At 53.0% G+C, this 21,003-nt stretch overlaps 1 protein-coding gene across 1 annotated transcript in view; it reads left to right on the top strand.

The window, feature by feature from the left end:
- The window catches only part of DUOX2 (dual oxidase 2), a 25,535-nt gene extending 4,532 nt beyond the window's left edge, over positions 1 to 21,003 (top strand). Inside the window, exons 2-34 of the mRNA XM_071568041.1 lie at positions 2,754 to 2,845; positions 3,575 to 3,658; positions 5,182 to 5,346; positions 5,974 to 6,161; positions 7,146 to 7,347; positions 7,906 to 8,072; positions 8,158 to 8,218; positions 8,359 to 8,455; positions 8,654 to 8,741; positions 9,065 to 9,167; positions 9,479 to 9,642; positions 10,092 to 10,258; positions 10,425 to 10,543; positions 11,251 to 11,388; positions 11,588 to 11,701; positions 12,271 to 12,473; positions 12,671 to 12,856; positions 13,269 to 13,494; positions 14,086 to 14,179; positions 14,378 to 14,553; positions 14,784 to 14,853; positions 15,244 to 15,339; positions 16,079 to 16,257; positions 17,125 to 17,355; positions 17,585 to 17,684; positions 17,802 to 17,851; positions 17,982 to 18,109; positions 18,321 to 18,474; positions 18,613 to 18,845; positions 19,007 to 19,165; positions 19,310 to 19,465; positions 19,560 to 19,688; positions 20,146 to 21,003. Of these exons, the coding sequence (XP_071424142.1) occupies positions 2,797 to 2,845; positions 3,575 to 3,658; positions 5,182 to 5,346; positions 5,974 to 6,161; positions 7,146 to 7,347; positions 7,906 to 8,072; positions 8,158 to 8,218; positions 8,359 to 8,455; positions 8,654 to 8,741; positions 9,065 to 9,167; positions 9,479 to 9,642; positions 10,092 to 10,258; positions 10,425 to 10,543; positions 11,251 to 11,388; positions 11,588 to 11,701; positions 12,271 to 12,473; positions 12,671 to 12,856; positions 13,269 to 13,494; positions 14,086 to 14,179; positions 14,378 to 14,553; positions 14,784 to 14,853; positions 15,244 to 15,339; positions 16,079 to 16,257; positions 17,125 to 17,355; positions 17,585 to 17,684; positions 17,802 to 17,851; positions 17,982 to 18,109; positions 18,321 to 18,474; positions 18,613 to 18,845; positions 19,007 to 19,165; positions 19,310 to 19,465; positions 19,560 to 19,688; positions 20,146 to 20,268 (4,599 nt within the window). The 5' untranslated portion in view covers positions 2,754 to 2,796 and the 3' untranslated portion in view covers positions 20,269 to 21,003. The remainder of the gene's footprint in view (positions 1 to 2,753; positions 2,846 to 3,574; positions 3,659 to 5,181; positions 5,347 to 5,973; positions 6,162 to 7,145; positions 7,348 to 7,905; positions 8,073 to 8,157; positions 8,219 to 8,358; positions 8,456 to 8,653; positions 8,742 to 9,064; positions 9,168 to 9,478; positions 9,643 to 10,091; positions 10,259 to 10,424; positions 10,544 to 11,250; positions 11,389 to 11,587; positions 11,702 to 12,270; positions 12,474 to 12,670; positions 12,857 to 13,268; positions 13,495 to 14,085; positions 14,180 to 14,377; positions 14,554 to 14,783; positions 14,854 to 15,243; positions 15,340 to 16,078; positions 16,258 to 17,124; positions 17,356 to 17,584; positions 17,685 to 17,801; positions 17,852 to 17,981; positions 18,110 to 18,320; positions 18,475 to 18,612; positions 18,846 to 19,006; positions 19,166 to 19,309; positions 19,466 to 19,559; positions 19,689 to 20,145) is intronic.

The raw sequence follows: 21,003 nt of genomic DNA, 5'->3' as shown, positions 1-21,003 counted from the left end.
CGCAGAATGAGTTGAGGCAAAAGGATTTGTTGGAAGTGCTCAGCCAAGAACTCCTGCCAGCAGAGCCAGCAGCGATCCGAGCTGGGGTTGCTCAGGGCTGCGGATTGTTATTTTCCGAGGAAACAAGAGAAATCCTGTCCCCTGGAAACTGAATGATCAGAGCTGCAGTTCGCGGGTGGGGAAGGGAGGGGTGGGGGGCACCCTCCCTGCACCCTCCTGCCGCTGCAAAAGGATCAAACCGGGATAGGAGAAACCGAGGGTTAACTCCGGATGGGAAGCATCCCTGCTAGCCGGGATCCCAGGAGCTTGGCGGGAAGCTCCGGGGGCCGCTCGCGGGGCCAGAGCGGGCGAGGGGCGCCCACCCTTTCCCCCCACCTACCTCCTGCTGCTGGTGCTGCGGGCGGAGGGCGCGGGCGGCTCCGTCCCGCACCACGCTCTTATAGGCGGTGGCGGCGGGCGCGGGGCCGTATGTAAACCGCGGCACGGCCCGCCCCGCAGCACTGCCCGCGGAGCGCCCGCAGGTGAGCGCCACGACACGCGTGTCACCCACCACCTGCGCGGCACTGGGGGCCTGGGGGTTCGAGGACATGCTTATCACTGCCTGCGAGGGGACAGTGGTCCTGGGTGATCGGGGACACGCGTGTCGCAGACTGCGCGGGATAGGGGGCGTGAGGGATCGGGGATATGCGTGTCACTGCCTGCGGGGGGATCGGGACATGCGTGTCACTGCCTGAGGGAGGATCGGGACAGGTGTGTCGCTGACTGCGTGGGACAGTGGTCTCGGGACATGCGTGTCACCACCTGCACGAGGACTGGGGTCCTGGGGCATCGAGGACACGCGTGACACCACCTGCGGTGGGGTCGGGACATGCGTGTCACCACCTGTGTGCGGACAGGGATCCTGAGGCATCGGGGTCACGACTGTCCCTTCTTGCTTCGGGGAACTGGGGGATCGGGGACACGCGTGTTGGTGCTTGCGTGGAGGCTGGGGGTTCGGTGCCACGCATGTTCCCACTTGGAGTGGGAGGACCTGGGCCACGCGTGTCCCCTGCCTGGGTGGGGTGGGTCCGCGTGTTCCCACTCGCGTAGGAGTTGGAGAAGTGCTACTGTGCGTGTCCCCCCTGCCCCGCACGGGTCCCAGTAGCCGGTGCCATGCACGCTGCTGTCTGCGGGGTGTTCTGGCTATGTGCGTTGTCACTTGTGGAGGGAACAGGGGCTCCCCCTTTTTCCTGCTGGGTGGACAAGTTGGGATGGGGCCGTGCTGCAGGGTATAGAAAGAGTCGGGCCACATATGCATGTGCCGAGGGCGGGGGACTCTGGGTGATGTGTGAGAACGGGTGGGATGGGACCATGCGTGTCCTCACCTGCAGGATGCGATGGAGCCACGCACGTCCCTGAGGCGAGAGAGCGGGGCACGGCACACAGCGGGTTGGGACGGTGTGTGTCCTGGGTGGGCACGGGACACCGCGGGGACAGGCAGGGACCCCTTATGGCCCAGCCGGGGATGGAGTCCCTGCTGTGCACTGGTGGCAGTGTGGCAGCTGGGGCCATGGGTGTCCCCAGGAATGAAAGCTGTCCCTGTGTGCAGGCTGGGATATTCTGGATGAGATCCAAGGCTCTAGAAACGGAACCTGTTCTGAAATCCTGGGCTGGCTGGTGGCTGGGATGGTGGTGTCTCTTCGTCTGTCCCACTGGCACTGGGGAGAGACAGACATTAGCTGTGACTAACAAGGACCATAGGGATAAGGGTCCAGGCTTCTGGAATGAGTTGGGTCTGCTCTCCTCTACCTGTATGGCCACATTAAGTTCTGCGTCAGCGCTGCTGCTCTATTTTCTTTAAATTTTAATTTAAAAAAATTTTAAAAAATGAAAAACATCGCTTTGACTTGTGACAGAGCAGTGTAGAAAAAGCTGAAATCTGTGCATTGCTGCATGCCTTGGCAGTATAGCTCCTCTGAAATGATGCTCGTCTTTGGATGCACACTCACAGTGCTGGAATGAGGACAAAGAGCCATATTAAGTGGAAAATCCTGTCTTGGAGTTGAATTCAGGTTTGGAATTCCTGTGCATGGAAAGCCAATGCATTGCTGTGTTTGTGACTGTAAATCACTTCACTATTCAGGACTGGAAATCCTTCTCTTCTGTTGGGGGTTGGCCAGGGTTTTAAAGGCTCAGGTCCTACTGATGAAATCTGCTCTTGATTCAGGGGTTCTGTAGAAAGGGAGATGGCAAAGCATCATGAGAAAGGCTGGTCATGAGTGAGTGCTGTTGGGTTAGCTCAGAGCAGATCAAGAGGTCCTGTCTGCAGTACTCATACACTTTGGGATGCCTGACTGTGAGCTTAGGATTTTCCATTGTGTTCACAGCTGGATTTTGCTTGGATGGCTCAATGGCAGAGAAATTTTTGGCTGAAATCAGCTTATTTCTGTAACAGTGTGTTTCTGTGACAAAGCTGGCACAGCTGAATATGTGTGATGAGCTGTGAGCCTATGACTGGAGTACCCCAAGGGCCAGGTGTTGCTCCAGAAAGGTCTTCTCAGGCCAGCTGACACATCCTGACAGAACTTCCCCAAGCAAGTGGGGTCTCATGTGCCCCCTGCCATCTTCCCACAGCTGGGAGATACTGCTGCTGATGGCACCAGCATTTTACTAAGCAATAGAAACCACAAGGAGCTGAGATTTTGGCCTGTGCCTGTTCCCAGCCTCCAGGAGCAGCCCAGCTCCAGCTCCCTACCTCTCCTCTCCCTTTGCAGGTCTCTCCTTCCAAAGATCCAGCAGCCAAAGCAACCTGCAGCAATGATGTTGAGTTTGACCCTGTTCCTACTGGGGACGTGGACCCTGGGGAGTAAGTGCACTTTCAGGGAAAGGGATCCAAAGGGAGATCCTGGATAGCTGATGCCCTCAGGGGAATTTCCTCTATCCCATGGGGCATCCTATCAGAGCAACCTGGTCCAGTGGAAGGTATTCCTGCCCATAGCAGGAAGAATGGAACTAGATGATGTTTATGGTCCCTTCCAACTCTAACTGCTCTGTGATTCTGTGATTCTATGATTCTATGATGCAGTTTGTGAGGAGATAAGAAAATTGGAGCAAAATGCAGGTTGGGAGGCTCTCTTGCTGCAGTTTAGATGTGTACTCATCTTGTAAATAAATACTGGATTTCCTTGCTAGTGTTACAGTAAAAGCAATAAAAATTAACACAAGGCTGATGTTGAAATGTGACTGTAATCCCAGTGTCAAGGTCTTTCCTTGACTCATATAGACATTGTGGGAACCAGAAGTAAGGAGAGACTTCTTCTGATTCAATTAGAGAGGAGAAAAGAAAGGTCCTTTGGGAATAGACTGGTGGTGGTCACAAATTGATTTGAGGACATAAGGACTATGAGCACAAATCTCTAATTTATTATATTGTCTCTCAAAAGTAGTGCAAAACTAGTCTATAAAACTGCTTATATGGAAAGCTTCAGAAAGAATATAGAAAAAGATCACAATACAAATATGGTTCTGTAGTGGAATTGCTCATTTCACACTTTTTTTTTTTTGCTATTTACCAAGTGTGTCCGGTCTCTTCCAGGAGCCCAGGAGAACATCTCCTGGGAAGTCCAGCGCTATGATGGCTGGTACAACAACCTGCTGCAGCACAGCCGTGGCTCTGTGGGTGAGTGTCAGGCCTAGGGAGGGGACAGTGGGATGGGATGAGGAGAGCTGGTGCTTTGGCATCTGCCTTGCTTTATGGCTGAGAGAAAAACTCTATCTGACTTGCCACCTCCCATGGCCCTGAGAGGTTCCTTGATGCACCTGGGAGCCCCAATAGAGCACTCTGGAGGGGCCAGTCCAATTTTGCCCCCGTGTCCTGGCATTTCCACTTCTAGCTGCTGCCAGGCACCCTCTGCAGGTCATGCTGGTATTGGATCAGTCCCAACATCAACATCAGTGCCAGAGCAAAGCTGTGCCTTTGTGAGGCCACTAAAAATATCCAAGGTAGGGAGGATCCAGCTCTTCCCAGAAGGCATTTCAGTGGTGATCAGAGACCATAGAGCTGCAAAAAGCCATCTTTAGCCAAAATGGGCATGGAGTTCAAGCAGGATTCAACACAACACCTGAGGCAGAATAGTTCATGGTCCAGGCATGGTGGACCTAGTAATTCTTCACCCTGCAGAGTGCAGATGCCATGTACTGGGTCTGTGCTGGGAGGGGCATTCAGGATTTCCCTCTGACAGTGGTGAACTGATTCTTCATGCATGCAACCAGCCCCTGGGCTCAGCTCTATTGAAATGTCCCTGAGGCAGTGACTAGGGCAAATCAGGCAGGGACTTATATAAAGTAACAAAAATTCTGAATCCTCCTCTTTCCTGCGGCCTAGTTTGGTTCCCAATCTGGTGACATGATGACACAGTGTGGTGGCAATAGCACAGCTCTCTCTGAGTCCAAATGCCTTTTCAACATGACATATGTGTCACCAGTCCTTTGGTTACACCAAAGCCTGACAAGGAAAACAGCAGGTCCCTGAGAGACCAGACCTCCCTCTTCCAGAGAAGACAGATCAGACCTTAACTTTTGAAAAAAACCCTATGGGAACTAAGCCCCAAACTATGGCAGGCATTCAGGATTTCCCCAGCTCTGGGGAGCTTCAGCAAATGAAACCCACCAGACTGGTGAGGAACTTTTCAAAATTAACTCGTTCATCAGTGAGAAACAACCTCCTGCCTCTGGGCTTTTCAGTTTTGGGACTGGCAGTGGGTGCAAAGTCAGAGTGTTTCTCTTTCAAATTCTCACCTGTCTTGCTGCCTCTCCAGCTGTCCCCTCTCCTGTCCCCTACGATACTGGCAAACCCCACACTTGTGTAGAGTTGTACAGTCAACATGGGGCAGCTCAACATCACTCCAATTACGCACTGGAGTATCACCCAAGACTTCCAGGAGGCAACAGGGATGCACATGGATGAGAGAAAAACAGCTGGAAGAGGGGAAGGTGGAGGATACCACCTGGATTTATATGGACTGAACTGTGTTGCAAGTGTTGGGTGATGGCACCAACGCTTATGTGTTCTTGGCCACTATGAATATCTATGACACTCTCTTGCTCTTTTCTGGAACCCTTGCAGGTGTTGGGGTGTCCTGCTCTTGTTGTGTCTTCTATTTGGTACCACAGGGCCCATTCCATGTTGTTTTGGTGCTGCAGGTGCCCGACTGCTGCGTCTCCTGCCAGCCAACTATGCCGACGGTGTCTACCAGGCGCTGCAGGAGCCCCACGTGCCCAACGCCCGCCAGCTCAGCACCGCGGTGGCGCAGGGCCCCTCTGGGCTGCCCTCCCACAGGAACACAACTGTGCTGGCTGTCTTCTTTGGTAAGACCTGGGGCTTGGAATTGGCTGGAAAAATGTTGGTTTGGTAGGAAAATTGTCGTTTTTTTGCACATCTAAGGTCACGGATCAGAGTGCTCCTAATACAGCCCTCCATTGCAGACCCACATGGGGAAGAGAAAGATTTGGGTGTTGTCATCCCAAAGCAGTGTCCAGCCAGGAGAGTTTGTGTGGCTTTTCAGTGGCCTTTGGCGTTGATCCAAGGGCTGACATCTGTCGTTTGGGAATTTCTTCCTTTGTTTTAGCGGTGGAGTTACCTTGTTGCAAGAGGGATGTGATAAGGCTGTGCTGTGAGTGATTGCTGGGCTGAACTGCTGCAAGTCAGAGCAGGTTTTGGTGTTGCTCAGGAGCTCAGTGGGGTCTTGGATCTCCAAACCTGGGGGATGTCTGTCTCTGGGAAAATATTGAATCCCAGAATCGTTTGGGTTGGAAGGGTCCTTAAAGGTCATCTTGTTCCTCCTGCTCCAATCCCTGTCCAACCTGGCCTTGAACACTCTTGCTACACATGGTGGTCCTCTCAGCCCACTTACAGCTCAGCTGCCTACCCTACATCCTGCTATAGGATCTGGTGGCAGCCCCCCCAGCTGCTGACCATGCTTGTGTCTCTATCAGGTTTCCATGTGCTCTTGGACATCCTGGAGACAGAGAAACCCGGCTGCCCTCCTGAGTTCCTCAACATCCACATCCCCTCCGGAGACCCAGTGTTTGACCCTGCTGGCACTGGAGATGTGGTCCTGCCTTTCCAGCGCATCCGCTGGGCAGCAGAGACGGGGCAGAGCCCCAACAGCCCTCGGGAACAGGTAAGTGTGGCTTCCTTTGCTCTTCACCCAACACAGGTCTGCAGTAGCCTAGGGAGTTTGCAAAAATAAAACAAGAACACCACTATTTACTTAAAAATGTACATCTCTCAAGTGTTTGACCCCATGAAATGAACCCAAAATCAACCTTCAACATTCACATTGAGCAACATTGGTGGTTGCCTGAGGTCAAAGCTTCCCTTGGACAAAGAAAATATAATTAGGTCAGTTAATTATGGAAGATGTTTTTAGGCACCCACTCTTATCTTTAATAATGTATCACAAAGCTGAGCTGGTACTGTCATAAAGTTGTAAAGCTTCCCTAAATTTCAGTCATTTTTTGAAAAAAATCCAGGTTTCCCTCCAATTTCTCTGGATTTTGCTGTGCTCTTTGTGTTCCCAAGACTTCTTTCATGCTGGAAAGCTTCTCAGCCAAAATCATAGTAGAGAAATACCCCCTGAACCTTTCACGTGAAAACCATGATGAGACCAGTTATCAAGTCATGTTTTCATTTAAAACCTTAGAAAAATGAAAAAAACTCCATCATAGTTTCAGAATGTAAAGGACATTTTCATGCAAATGTCTGACAGGGACAACATGTTACCAGTACAGCGGGACTCCCTGTTGTGAGGACAGCGGGGACAGCTCCCATGTTCCCTGTTTCTCCAGAGATGGGTTTAGTTCCCTACCAGCGCAGACAGGGATTCACAGATGTCTGCTTCTCATATAGCAAAAATAATTGGGGGAAAAAAAACCACAACGTGCTTTAGAAAAGTCTGGACCTTGTCTTTTCCTGTAGCCAGAACTAATTCCTAAAGTTTGCACAGGGATTGTCGGTGTTTGTCTTTGCATCCTGAGAGTTCTTGTTAAAACAGGGGATGGGGCAGCTGCTGTGCAAGAGCCAGTCTGGGGCTTTTCACACCTTTTCGCACCTTTCTGCCGAAACCCCGGCCACTGTTAATGCTTATTCCCTGTGCCTGCCCTAGACCAACGAGGTGACGGGCTGGCTGGACGGCAGCTCCATCTACGGCCCCTTGCACTCCTGGAGTGACGCCCTGAGGAGCTTCTCGGGGGGACAGTTGGCTTCGGGGCCCGACAGAGGCCTCCCGAGGCAGACGGACGGGAGGATCCCCATGTGGAAAGCACTGGATCCGTCCACGGGACAGGGTGGTACCGAAGGGATCTATGGTAATGGTGACATTCCCAATGGTTTTTCACCTTCTTGACTCCACCCCTGACTGTGAGCCGGGCAAGCCGGAGATCCCTGGAGCTCACCTGGAGTGAAAGGGGAGGGGTTACAGTGAGGTAGGACATGTGGGTCAGGAGGGCCATGGGAGAGCAGGAAGTTTCCCAGCCCAAGAAGAAGGAAGATGTGTACCCCAGCGAAGACATCCCAGCAAGGACAAACCATGAACTCCAGATGCCACATGCCCGGGGGGAACGGGTCAGAGACCAGCAGGTGCTGGTCACTCTGATCCCAGGCAATCACCTTTGGGGAAAGGAGCTGCTGCCATTACAAACCCGCTCAGCTTGCTTTGAATTCCTCACCTGCTCAAGCTTTGGTCTGTGATGGGGCCCAGTGCTACTTCTTACTCGCTCAGGCTCGGGGTCTTGCCCGGGGAGAGAGGAAGGGCAAGGGGACAAGGGGACTCTGGGCTGCAACCATGGGGCTCGGGGTGCTCCTCCAGCCACGGGCTAGACCCAGTGCTGACACCCTGTCATTGTTGGCCCTGGTGGCTCTTGCAGACCTGGGGAGTGCCTGGGGGAACGAGAACCCCTTCCTGCAGGCTGAGAGCATTGCCTGGTTTCGGTACCACAACCACCTGGCCACAGCGCTGGCCCAGCAGCACCCCTTCTGGTCCGATGAGGATCTGTTCCAGCACACTCGCAAGAGGGTCATCGCCACTTTCCAGGTGAGGGATGGGACCCCCCCAGCTCTGCCAGTACCACCAACATCCTCCCTGGTGCTGGCTCTGACCCAGACTCTCTGTTCCCTAGAGCATCGTTCTGTATGAGTGGCTGCCGACCCTGCTGGGAACAGACATCCCAAAATACAAAGGTGAGGGGTATGACAGGCAAAGGAGTGTGGGAAGTAGGGGTGGGGGGACCAGGGGAGCTGGGGTTAGGATGGGATGGGATGGGATGGATGAGAGAGGGAGCTGGGGCCCTTTTTCCTCCAGCATGGCTGCTGCCCCCCAGGTTACCAGCAGCACCTGGACCCCAGCCTCTCACCAGAGTTCCTGGCAGCTGCGACACAATTCCTGGCCACCATGGTGCCGCCGGGGGTTTATAAGAGGTACGAGCAGCCTGGTAGGGCTGTGGAAATGTGGTGCCCCTGTCAGAGAAGGGGATGCCCAAGCTGGCATCTGAGTGGTGTCTGGGGATGGTTCCTGTCCATTCCCCATGTCCTGCTCTTGGCTGAAACAGACAAGCCCTGTCAGCTCCAGGCAGCTGTGGCTGGAGCTGTGGGTTCAACCCTTCTCTGCTGTTCCAGAGACACCAAGTGCCGGTTCCAGAACATGTCTGGCCCCAGTGGCTCATTCCCAGCAGTGAGGCTCTGCAACAGCTACTGGAGCAGAGAGGTACAGGGAAGGGAGCACAGGGGTCCTGAGGATGTGGGAGGCTGGCCATGGGGGGATTCATATCTTACTGTGGAGAACACCACAGGGGTCTGAAAGGCAAACTGGGAGCAGAGCATGACAGCCAGCCTAGGGGTGTGACACCCTCCTCATCAAGCACCCCCAGATGCCTCCTTCAGCTGTGTCAGGCTCAGACTTCAAGGCTGAGCTGAGATGGAGAAAATTAACCTGGAAGGGGTCCCTGATTCCCCTAAACTCAGGGTTGTGGGGCTACCTCCTGTCCTCAGTCATGTGAGAAATCACCTGCTCTTCCCATCTCCCCTCAGAGCCCCTGGCTGCAGAAGGCAGAGGACGTGGACAACCTCCTGCTGGGGATGAGTTCACAGATTGCAGAGCGGGAGGACAACATTGTGGTGGAAGATCTCCAAGGTCTGCACTGCAGCTGCTCATTGGTTGGGGACTCTCACTCCTGGGGCTGTGCAGGGGGCGAGGTGGGGAGGCAGGTTACATTGTCACCAATTGCAGCACCCAACCCAACATGCTTCACCTTCCACCTTGTTAATGGAAGTGCAGAGAAGCTGCAGGACACATTAAGCATGTCCATGGGACCATTCTAGCAAGGACATGGAGATGACCTCCATGCTCTGCACAGCCATGGCAGCCAGTCCAGCAGCTATGGCAGCTCAGGTGCCTCCTCTGGCTCTTCCTTGCCAACACCACGGCTTCAAATCCATGCACAGATTACTGGTATGGGCCTCTGAAGTACTCCCGCACTGACTACGTGGCCAGCTGGATCCAGCGCGGGCGAGACCTTGGCCTGCCAACCTATAATCAAGCCCGGGAGCGATTTGGGTTGAAACCTCTGCAGAACTGGTCAAATCTTGCCCCACACCTGAAACCACAGGTAACAGGGAATGGGGCTGGCTGGGCACCAAATGTATGTGGGTCAGAGGATGTTGGGGCATTCCAGGAGGGAACTGGATTCTGCAGCATCATAGGAAAAGGGACGCATGCATGACCTGCCCTAGCTGACTTTCATGCCTGCAGGGTTGTTGCATTGGGGTAACTGTGTAATTACATGGCATGAATAAATCATCCTGCCCTGGTGTTAAGCTCCTGTGCCACTGAGCACTCTGCTGCTCCCAGAGCCAAGATGCCCTGGGAGTGATGCATAGTTGCCCAACTCCAAACCATGAGCTCCAGGCTGTGTGGGACTGAGCATCCTTCCAGCCCACAGATGTGTGATGCCTATAAAATCTGCATTCCTCACCTCTACTGAGGCTTGCCAAGGCTTTCCGATGCCCTGGTAGAATTGTCTGTGCTCACATGTGTGTGGTGGGGGTTTCTCACCAGGTCCTGCAAAAGGTTGCTGCCCTCTATGCCAGTGATGTGGCTGGGCTGGAGCTGCTCCCCGGAGGCATGTTGGAGGCTGATGGTTCCCTTTTCAGCACCATCATCCTGGAGCAGTTTGTGCGCCTGCGCGATGGCGACAGGTTTTGGTTCGAAAATACCAAGAATGGGTAAAGGCCTCCCCCTTATCTGGCAGCTGCCCATTGCTTTGCAAGCCCCAGTAGCACACAGAAACTGGGGCTGGAGGTAGAAGCATCATCCTGCTTCCTCAGTTCCTTCCTGTTGCTGTTCAGTGACATCTGGGGCCACCCCTTGTCCTCATGTATTTTTGCACAGGCTGTTCACAGAGGAGGAAATCAGGGAGATCCGTAACACCACCTTTCACAATGTCCTGGCTGCTGTCACCTATGCCAACTCCACAGATATCCAGCCCCATGTGTTTGTCTGGAGAGAGGGTGAGTGTGGGGAGTGAACGGCTCCAGTAAGACAGCAGAGCCATGCTGGTGACACAGCTGGTGACTCAGAGATGCCAGGAACACATTGGGGTTGGAATTTCTCAAGCCTGACACTGCTGTGACCCTAAGTCAGGAAAATGGGTGGAAAATGCAAGGGCTGCACGTGAGCAAGACGATGCAATGATACAGATATGAAAGAGAACTGAAGTCCGGGCATGATTCCAAGGGGAAAAGCCATGTTACTGTGTTTGGCAATATGCCTTTTCCTCTTGGAATCTTGTCACGCCCCTCCCATTTACTGTAAGCATTTCATTTGGGTCATATTCTCTTGGTGTGCACTCTGTGTAATTGCACCAGGAGAACTCCCTGGATTTGCAGTGTCTGGATGAGCAGAGTAGAGCTCAAATTTTCTATGGCCCAGGATGCTTCTTGCTCAGCCCATCCCAACGGGACTGGGATGGTGCTGAGCCCCCAGAGTGCTTGAGTCCACGTCTGTGCTTGGTTTGCTGTGGCAGGCAAAGGTTCAACCCAAAAGCAAAGGCTGTCTCCAGAATCTGGAGTTTAACTCAAGCACCCCAATTTTGTATTGCTCCCTGGATGACTTAGCCATGAATCCCGTCAGCATCTTAGTGCAGAGGTTCCTGGAAGTGACACAGGTGAGGTGGGTACAAGATTAGTGAGACTCACAGCCTGTCCCCACCTTGCAGGGGACCCATGCCCGCAGCCCCAGCAGCTGACAGCTCAACACTTGGCCAACTGCACACCCATGGTGGTGCTGGACTACTTTGCAGGCAGCGGTGCAGGCTTCGGGATCATCATCATTATCCTCTGCTGTCTGCCTTTGGGTTTGTCTCTCCATTTCCTTACCCTTCTCCTGTTCCACTTCTCCACTGGAGAAAGGGACTGAGTGCCCATGGACCAGGCATCTCCTAGCAGGAGCTGCTGAATCCTGGTCACTTCTGAGGTCCTTGAGCACCAGGAGGTAGCCAAAAGTGGGAAGGAACTTTGTGATATCTCACATCTCCTTCTCCCATGTATCTCCAGTGGCTCTGTTTGTTGCCTGGATCGTCGCCACTCTCCGCAAGAGAGACTTCAACAAACTGCAGAAGCAGCAGAGCATCAGTGTGCGCAGGGAGGTGACCAGCAAGGCCACGCACGGTGAGATGGCACTGTCAACCCTATGACAGCAGCAGGTCAGGGCCTGGGGTTTATGTCCAGATGAGATGTAAGAAGGAACTGTTTCCCTAGGATGGTCAAGCAGAGGAGTGGGGAGCCCACAGGGCTTGGTAGTCCATCCTGTCCAAGATCTGGTCAAATAAAGTCTTGAGCAGACTGACCTGTGGCTGATCTTACTTTGGGCAGGAGGTTGGGCAGGGAACCCTTCCAACCTGAGTCCCCTCCAACCTGAGTCATTCTATGACCCTCTAATTTCAGCCCTCCCGAGATCACACCTTGCATGACAGAAACCCATTTAAAGTAATTGCACTGGTAGCTCCAGGACAGGGACTGTATTATCTCCTTGCTTGAACACTGGAAAACTTCTGTCTCCCTGCTGCATTGTACTCCTTCTGTGTGCTTGAACTCTGCCGTTGGGACATCATCATTATTCCTTTAAGATGTGCCTGGCCATGAAATCACTCCCAAACTGCATTTGGGTGAAGGAGATGCTGGGAGGAGTGGGATCCTGGGTGTGCCTTTCTAGCTGAGTCCTGTGCTCTCTCCCATAGCCATGGAATGGCACGGGCCCAAGAAAGACAGCTGTCCTGTCTACATCCAGCTCCAAGCTGACAAAGTGATCAAAGTGTTGGATGGGAGAGGGTCTGTGCTCCGGACCCTCAACCTGAAGGCCCACCAAAGGGTGGAGGTGATCCTTTCCAACAACAAAGGGAACAAAGCTCTGCTCCTGAAGAGCCCCAAGGAGTATGACCTGGTGAGTACCATGATGCCTGGGGTATGACACCTTCCCCTGGACCCTCCACAGTCCTCTGCACCACTTGATCAGGGGCACTGGGAGCAGTGTGTAGGTCACTGAAGAGTGGTTGTGGCCTTCTGAGGACCTCCAGGTCCAGCTCATACCATGGGCCTGAGCCTCTGATGATCGCAGCCAGTTGGTGGGGTCCTTTGCAGGTGCTGCTGTTCTGTGAGGAGGCCGAGAGGAGCAACTTTGTTGGGAAGTTACAAAACTATTTGAATGAGAGCGGCCTTGACATGCATCTCTCTGAGATGAAGGAGCAGAGCCTGATGAAATGGGCAGTCACTCAGGAGCAGAGAAAACAAATTCTGGAGACTTTCTTCAGGCATCTGTTTGCTCAGGTGTGTAGAAGTGTGGCAGGCTCTGGTGCACAGAAGAAGGTATTTCTGTATTGATTAAGCAATGAATGCTGGGCTGTTCCTCTCAGTAAGAGCCGGTAAGCTGCGCACAAGGAAACTGCCAATACTTCCAGGACCAAGGGACATTTTCCTTCGCAGGAGACAAAGGGAGATCTGCTGCAGTGGTATCAGTGTCTAAAGTTGCAAAGAGACTTTTGAATGGTGTAACTGAGGTCTCCAGGATGGTGTCAGTGGTGTGGAGTGAAAGTCATACTGTGTAGGAGAGGCACAGGACTTCCCTGTGGTATCTGTCATGAGTTTTGTGCCAGGGGAGCTACCAGTCTTTGTGCAATAGGCCAGGAAGGAAACACCAGCCAGTACTCACAGGATTTTTTCTTGTGGACACAACCTGCAGGTGCTGGAAATCGACAAGTCTGATGCCGGAGAGCTCAACTTTGAATCTTCACAGAAGGCAAGGGAGTCTCTGACATGTGAGCTGAGCAGGGCTGAATTTGCTGAGGCCCTGGGTCTCAAAGCTCACTCCATGTTTGTGGAGTCCATGTTCTCCCTGGCCGACAAAGATGGAAATGGCTACATCTCTTTCCGGGAATTTCTGGACATCTTGGTGGTCTTCATGAAAGGTAGGAGCTGCAGCTGGTTAGTGACTCCATCTATTGCCCTTGTCCTGCATCTAGGATCTGGCAGAGTGAAAGACAAGATCCATCCAGCAAGTCAGCCTGTAGACACTGCTACAGAATAAAATTCCATTCACTTAGGACAGATTCAACTTGAGTTATGGGTCAGGGACCATGTAGTTGTGTTTTCTGGAAGTCTGTTCATGAGGGGAGCTATTTTCCACCCCCACAGACACATCTGCCCTGTCTCCTGAAGGGACCATGCATCCTGTCCTTGAGAGATCATAGTTGCTGTGTCTGACATCTGATTCTTCCTAAAGGAGCAATGGAAAGGTGGATTCATAGATCAAGGTGTTAAAATGCCAGATTCAATCCAAACGACTCCCAGAAAATCATTGCTGTGCAAAAGCACGTTTTTACTTTGCAAAATAATGCCCAAGAAAGAATGTGTATCTACCCAACCTTGCACTTGAGAAAATCAGCTGGAAGGGTGAGGCTTCACTGCTACAGGTCCACACGCTCAAAGAGTATTTGAAAGCATCTTTGTTGATGACAATCAGACCTTGTTCTTACTTCACCTCTCCCTCTCCCCACCAGGGTCTCCAGAGGAGAAGTCCAAAGTGATGTTCAGGATGTATGACATCGATGAGAATGGGTTCCTCTCCAAGAAGGAGTTTCTGAGGATGGTCAGGTACTTCTCTCGTCTCCAGATATTTTCACAATGTCTATAGACACATGTCTTCAAAAGCAGCTCCCAGTTTCTGTACTTCAGTCCTCAAGAAGTCCCTGGGCTGAACACTCACAACCACGAGCCCTTTTCTCCCATGAAACTGATCTGGGGCTCTGCCTTGTTATTTGAACAGATTAACTGATTAACTCCTTGCTCCAGGTCCTTCATTGAGATCTCCAACAACTGCCTGTCGAGAGAACAAGCAGAGCAGGTGACCGAGTCCATGTTTCGGGCCTCAGGGTTTCAGGACAGGGATGAGTTGACGTGGGAGAATTTCCACTACATGCTGCGGGACCACGACAGCGAGCTTCGTCTCACCCAGCTCTGTGTCAAAGGTCAGCAGGCGTGAGCATTGGGTCACCCCAGGCCCTGCAGGGCACCCAATATGGAACTCCCAAATCCTGCCCCACCAATCCCTCCAATCCAACTGCAATAATGGGGCATCAGCTGCTGCTTCACGTGCAACATGTTAGGGTCAGCTCAGAGCTTCTCCCTGCTCACGGGAGAATACTAAACCTTGCCTTGCACACTCTGAATGGCTGTTTGTCCTTTTGGCTCCTCAAAGGTGTCCCTGAAGTGTTCAAGCAAAACCTGCACAACTGTGTCTCCTTCATAAAAAAGAAAGAGCCAAAAGGGTAAGCTCCCCTCTTTGGTCTTGTTTCTGCTATTCATTCTCTTTCTGTGCTGGGAAAGGAGGATGATCCTGTTGGGAGGTGCACACCAGTCACCAGGGTGGGGCTGCTGCTTCCTCCCTGGGCACAGCCAGAGGGGAGGAAGTGCCCCCTGGAAAGTCCCTGCTGCATCCCCTATGTGGGGATGGGAGGCCTTTCTTGCTTTTGAGTGCGAAAGGGCTATGTTGGAGCAAATTCAGCCCATGTGCAATTAAAGTTAGTGCAAACAGGTTTGTGGGAAAGAGCTGGACAGCTCCCAGCTGAGCCTGAAACGGAAGGTAGAGAGAAGGGAAAATTTTTGTAAAGCTCTTCCTGCAAAGAGTTTTGGGCTAGCTGTAGCTCTATTTCCAACAGAACCATCTCAGAGGAGGAAAAATATCCAAATCTGGACACTGTGAGTCACTACATGGAGCGAGAAGGGCAAGAGCTGAGGAAAAGACCAGGAAGAAAGTGAGTATGGCCTCTCCTCGATGGTTGGCCTTCTGGGGTTCAAGTGCAGCCTGTTTGTTGTTTCTCACATGCCCGTGTCAGACTGGGCAGCCCTCCAGTCAAGTGGCACTGCTGCAAGGAGGCTCTAACTGGCCCAAGAGCTGTGGCAACAGCCCTGTCTTGGCAGGGATGGTGCTGTAGCTGGGTGATGTGCCTCTACAAAAAAACAAATGCAGTGGCCAACTACAGAGCCTGAGTTTTTACAGAGGGGTCTTTCCCGATGGTTCCTGCCTGTGCTGTCCTGCCCCTTGGGGAGCTGCTGGTTCACCTGGGCTCTCTGCAAGAGCTGCAGGAGAGACTCTGGTCCTCACTGCTGTGACAGCAGCAAGTAGTTCTGCAAGGAATCAGTGGTTGTCGCTGATGGCCACAATATCTTGGTTTGCCATAATTGCTCCAGTTGAGAAAATACATCTTTTGTGGGATAATTTTGGACAGTTGAATATTACTATGAAAATTATCTTTTACAGGTCTTATCTATAGTTTTATTTATGAGTCAGTGTTTGTACATCTGTTATCAGGATTTGAAAGCATTGCAGAGTGGGGTGAGCTGAGGTCACCCTCTGCCTTGTGCTCTGCAGGTCACCCCGTCACTGGTGTGCAGAGGCAGCCACAGCACTTTGGGAGGCAACCCCAAATCTGGGCAGCATGGCCCTGGGTTGGGGAAACCTCACAGTGACATCAGCCCACCTGTATTTACCAGGGGGAACCAGTACCAGCTGCACTTGTACACTGAGGCACAACGGAAGAAGTACGAGAGGAACCCAGTTCAGCAGAAGATCCAGGAATTCAAGCGCTTCGTTGAGAATTACCGGCGCCACATCGTCTGTGTCGTCCTCTTCTCTGCAATCACTGCCGGAGTGTTTGTGGAAAGAGCCTATTGTGAGTGTCCCCAGCCCCACTGCCCCCTCCATGTTCAGAGGGGTGCATGGGCTTGGTGCCTCAAAGCTACTGGTTGCATGGGGCGTGGTGGGGTGTTGCCTGGCACAGCTTTGGACAACAGTGTCACTCCTCCCCTGGAATAACCACGGGATCACTGAGGTTGGAAGAGATCTTTTGAAGGGTCTGGTCCAATGCATTGCTCAGAACAAGGCTGTTTTCAAAACTGAATCAGGTTGCTGAAGGCCTTGTCTAGACAAGGTGTGAAGTGCTCCAAGGTTGGTGATCCAACCACCTCGCTGGACCTGTGCTAGTTTTGAACCATCCACCCTGTGAAGGGATTTTATTTTACATCACACCTGAATTTCCTCCTATGAAACCTGTGCTGTTGACTCACATCCTTCCACTGTGCTTCTCTCTGAATGACTTTGGCTCTCCCACCTCTGTACACCCCTTAAGTGGTTGCAGATAGTCACCAGGTCTCCCTCGACCCCTCTCCTCCAGCCTGAACAAGCCCATTTTCCTCAGCCTTTCCCCTGTATGATGTCCTCCATCCCTACCCATCTTGCTGGCCTCTGTTGGACTTGTTCCAGTTTGTGGACACCTCTTACATTGGATTCCCCAACTGAGGCCACAGACTCAAGGTGCAGTACCTCAGTGCCCACCAGTGGAGGAAAATGCCCTCACTGAACCCCAGGGATACCCCTTCACCCAGCAGTTCAAGGGGGTCTTGCCCCTTTTCCCTCACAAAACCTATGTCTGCTGACCCGTTTTTGGTGCAGCCACACAGGTGGCCATCCCCTTGTTGCAGGAAAGGTCATGGCACTCAGCACCAGGCACACTGACACCCCCTCTGCTTTTTCTCCCCAGATTATGCCTTTGCATCCCCCAGCACTGGAATCGCACAGACCACCTTTGTGGGTATCATCATCTCCCGGGGAGCAGCTGCCTCCATCTCCTTCATGTACTCCTACATCCTGCTTACCATGTGCCGCAACCTCATTACCGTCCTGCGGGAGACCTTCCTCAACCACTACATCCCCTTTGATGCCGCTGTCGATTTCCACCGCTGGATTGCCATGGCAGCCCTGATTTTCTCAGGTGGGTGGGCTGCTGGGGGATGTGCCACCCACAAACCACATCTAAAGCTCAAGAACCAGCTCATCACACCATGGAAGGACCAGGCAGAAGCTTGAAGACTCTGTGGAAACAAAGATGTCTTGCACTCCAGAAGAGGAGGAATCTGGGTCCCTGGGGATATCATCAGAGTCTGACACATCTCCGTCCATATCAAGTGATGCTTCTTTCTCATTGTTTTTGTCTCTCACAGTGCTCCACACTGCAGGTCATGTAGTGAATGTCTACATCTTCTCAGTCATGCCTCTCAGTGTGCTGTCTTGCCTCTTCTCCAATGTCTTCACAAATGATGGGTAGGTGGGATTTAGAGCGAAGTCCACACAGAGTGTCCTGGGCATGGACAAGAATGAAAATGGAAGCCAGGAGTTCATTCTGGTCACTCCATGGTGCAATCTCTTGTCCCTGTCCAGGTCACAGCTCCCACAGAAGTATTACTGGTGGTTCTTCCAGACAATTCCAGGTGAGAACACCTGGCAGACAGTCCTGCACACCTGTGTCCTAAATGGGCAGCACCCTGCCCAGCACAGGTAGAGCCCCTGTGGGGCTGGCCTGAAACCCACCCCAGAACCTCCTAACCCTTCCTCTCACAGGCATGACAGGGATACTGCTGCTTGTAGTCCTTGCTGTGATGTATGTGTTTGCCACCCACCATTTCCGACGTGTCAGCTTCCAGGGCTTCTGGATCACCCACCACCTCTACGTGCTGCTCTATGTCCTGGTAAAAGATTTGAGCTGGGAGGAAAGGGGTGGTGCCGATGCACTGCGTGCCTGTAGGTCAAATCAGTGCAGCTGATGGGGTGGCATAGCTGGGGTGCTTCCAGGGGAGCTGGTGGCCCCAGTTCTGGCTCCCTGCTGCTGTTGCTGAGCTGCCACCAAATCAGCCCTGGAGCGATGGTGTGCCCTGATGATGGGTTCTGCTCCCTGCCCAGGTCATCATCCACGGCAGCTACGCACTGATCCAGCAGCCTCGCTTCTACATCTACTTCATCATCCCAGCTCTCATCTACAGTGCAGACAAGCTGCTCAGCCTGAGCAGGAAGAAGGTGGAGATCAGTGTGGTGAAAGCCGAGCTCCTGCCCTCAGGTATCACAACTTCACTGGCCACACAGCATCAGCCTGGCCCAGGCTCTTCGCAAGAGCATCAGAAGCTGCAGCAATGCAGAAGCCTCTACCTCTGAACATCTCTACCTTAACAGAGCCTCCATCTCTGTCTCCCCACAGGTGTCACCCACCTCCAGTTCCAGCGACCGCAGGACTTTGACTACAAGTCTGGGCAGTGGGTGCGCATCGCCTGTGTGGACCTGGGCACCACTGAGTACCACCCCTTCACCCTGACCTCGGCACCGCATGACGACACACTCAGCCTGCACATCCGTGCCGTGGGGCCCTGGACCACCCGCCTGCGGGAGCTCTACTCCCCAGAGAACCTGGCCCTCATTGGCAAGCTGCCCAAGGTGAGCCCTGCACAGGATGTCACCCACAGGGACATCTGAGCCCAGGAGCATCTCAGCAATGGGTTGTGCCAAGCTTGAGACGCTTCTCCAGCTCTGAGAACAGCCAAGACCTGGGCAAGCAGAGATGGGAAGTGCTCTACTAATGACTGACTCCCTTCCAGCTCTATCTGGACGGGCCCTTTGGGGAGGGCCATCAGGAGTGGAACAAGTTTGAGGTGTCAGTGCTGGTGGGAGGAGGCATCGGGGTGACACCCTTTGCATCCATCCTCAAGGACCTGGTCTTCAAATCATCCATAAACTCCAAGCTTCTGTGTAAGAAGGTAAGAGGAAGCATCTGAACGACAAGACCTCCCAAGATGCCTCCTGCTGCTGCTGGCCACTTTGGGGTTAAAATACTCCATGGAGCCTACAGAATTTCTTACGGGTGCTGGCCACACTCTGAGCCTCATCCCCATGTGCCACAGATCTACTTCATCTGGGTAACACGCACGCAGCGGCAGTTTGAGTGGCTGACAGACATCATCCGGGAGGTGGAGGAATCAGACAGGAACAACCTGGTCTCTGTGCACATCTACATCACTCAGCTGGCTGAGAAGTTTGATCTGCGCACCACCATGCTGGTGAGCCTGGCTCTCCACTGGGGAGGCTGCCATGCTGTGCTGGGTTGTGTTAGGCCATGTTGGGCCATCTGACCTGCACTGATCTCTCTTCCAGTACATTTGCGAACGCCACTTCCAGAAGGTGCTGAACAAGAGCCTGTTCACAGGGCTGCGCTCCATCACCCACTTTGGGCGCCCTCCCTTTGTACCCTTCTTCAGCTCACTGCAGGAAGTGCACCCTGAGGTCAGTGCCTGGCTGGGGACAGGGTATAGGAGGAGGTGCACCCACTGGCCAGAGGAGGACTGGTCCCTGCTTGTCACCAAGGTCCTGGAGACTTTGGCGGCATCTGCACCAAGGACAGGGCAGAAGGGACACAACTTCTGCTTTTCCTCCAGAGCCAGACTGAGCTGCAAGAGTCAGCACTGCCCCATGACAGCCAAACACCTGCTATTGCGGGGCCCCAGCTGCAACGACTGCCCAGGGCTGGGTGCTCCCATCTTTTCTCCATGGCCCTCACAGCCCCTGTAGCCTTCACAGATGTAACAGCCCTCACAGCCTCCCCAAAAGCCTCTAGAGGTTGGGACAGACTGCTCAGCCACTGTCCATACACAAAGCTGTTGAAGGGCAAGGGGCCAAGGGGGTCTGGACTGCAGGGAGAGCTGGTGCTGCTAGGTCTGACTTTGGCTCCCCCCCTTCCCAGGTGCAGAAGATTGGGGTGTTCAGCTGTGGCCCACCTGGGATGACGAAGAGTGTGGAACAGGCTTGTCGGCAGATGAACAAGAGGGACCAGACCTACTTTGCACATCACTATGAGAATTTCTGACCCTACCCTATGTTATTTCCCCTTGGGCTGCAGTTTGGTCCATCCCAGCACCTGGGCAGTAATGCTGTGGGTGGCCATGGTCTCATGCTCCCACTCACCATCACCACTGGGAGAAAGCCATCCATGGCAGAGAGCAGGGAAGCTGAGATCCACAGAGCTGAGATTGGTGTGGCAGTAAACTATTGCCATCCCATCATCACCCCACACAGCCCCAGTGTGACCCTGTGAGTGCTGGGCATCCTGCTACCGCACTGCTGCAGACCCATGCCCAGGATTTGGCTGGCACGTCCCAGTCCAGAAAACCCAGTGGTGGAGTTGAACCCAGTTCTGCCACATTATTCCCATAACACAGAGCTTGTGCTCTGCTGTGGGACTTGGGGAATGTCTCTGACCAGCTTTGGGGAACAGCTGCACAATCTGAATTCACAGCACTTAGCCCCAAGATCTATGTTGTACACAGATGGGGTGAGGAGCCAGAGAGCTCCTCACCATCCATGTTCTTGTAACAGGCTCAGCTTTCCTAACGTGCTCATGGGTGTCTGCTTGTTAACTCTCTGAATCTTCTCTGGGTTTGCAAAGGGCCTTAGTTGTGTTTGCATTGGCTTCTTTCAGCAGTGTCACCGTCCTTCGATCAGGGATCACTTGTGCTTGTTTAAGTAATGCCTGGCTTTGCATCACTGCTGCTCTTGCAGGCTGTGGTTGAGCTTAAATAAAGCTGACTGAAGTTTTAAAACA

Source organism: Pithys albifrons, chromosome 13 (assembly GCF_047495875.1).
Source record: "Pithys albifrons albifrons isolate INPA30051 chromosome 13, PitAlb_v1, whole genome shotgun sequence".
Taxonomy (NCBI): domain Eukaryota; kingdom Metazoa; phylum Chordata; class Aves; order Passeriformes; family Thamnophilidae; genus Pithys; species Pithys albifrons.
Note: the sequence above shows the minus strand (reverse complement) of the source record. Positions and strands in the feature narration are given on the sequence as shown.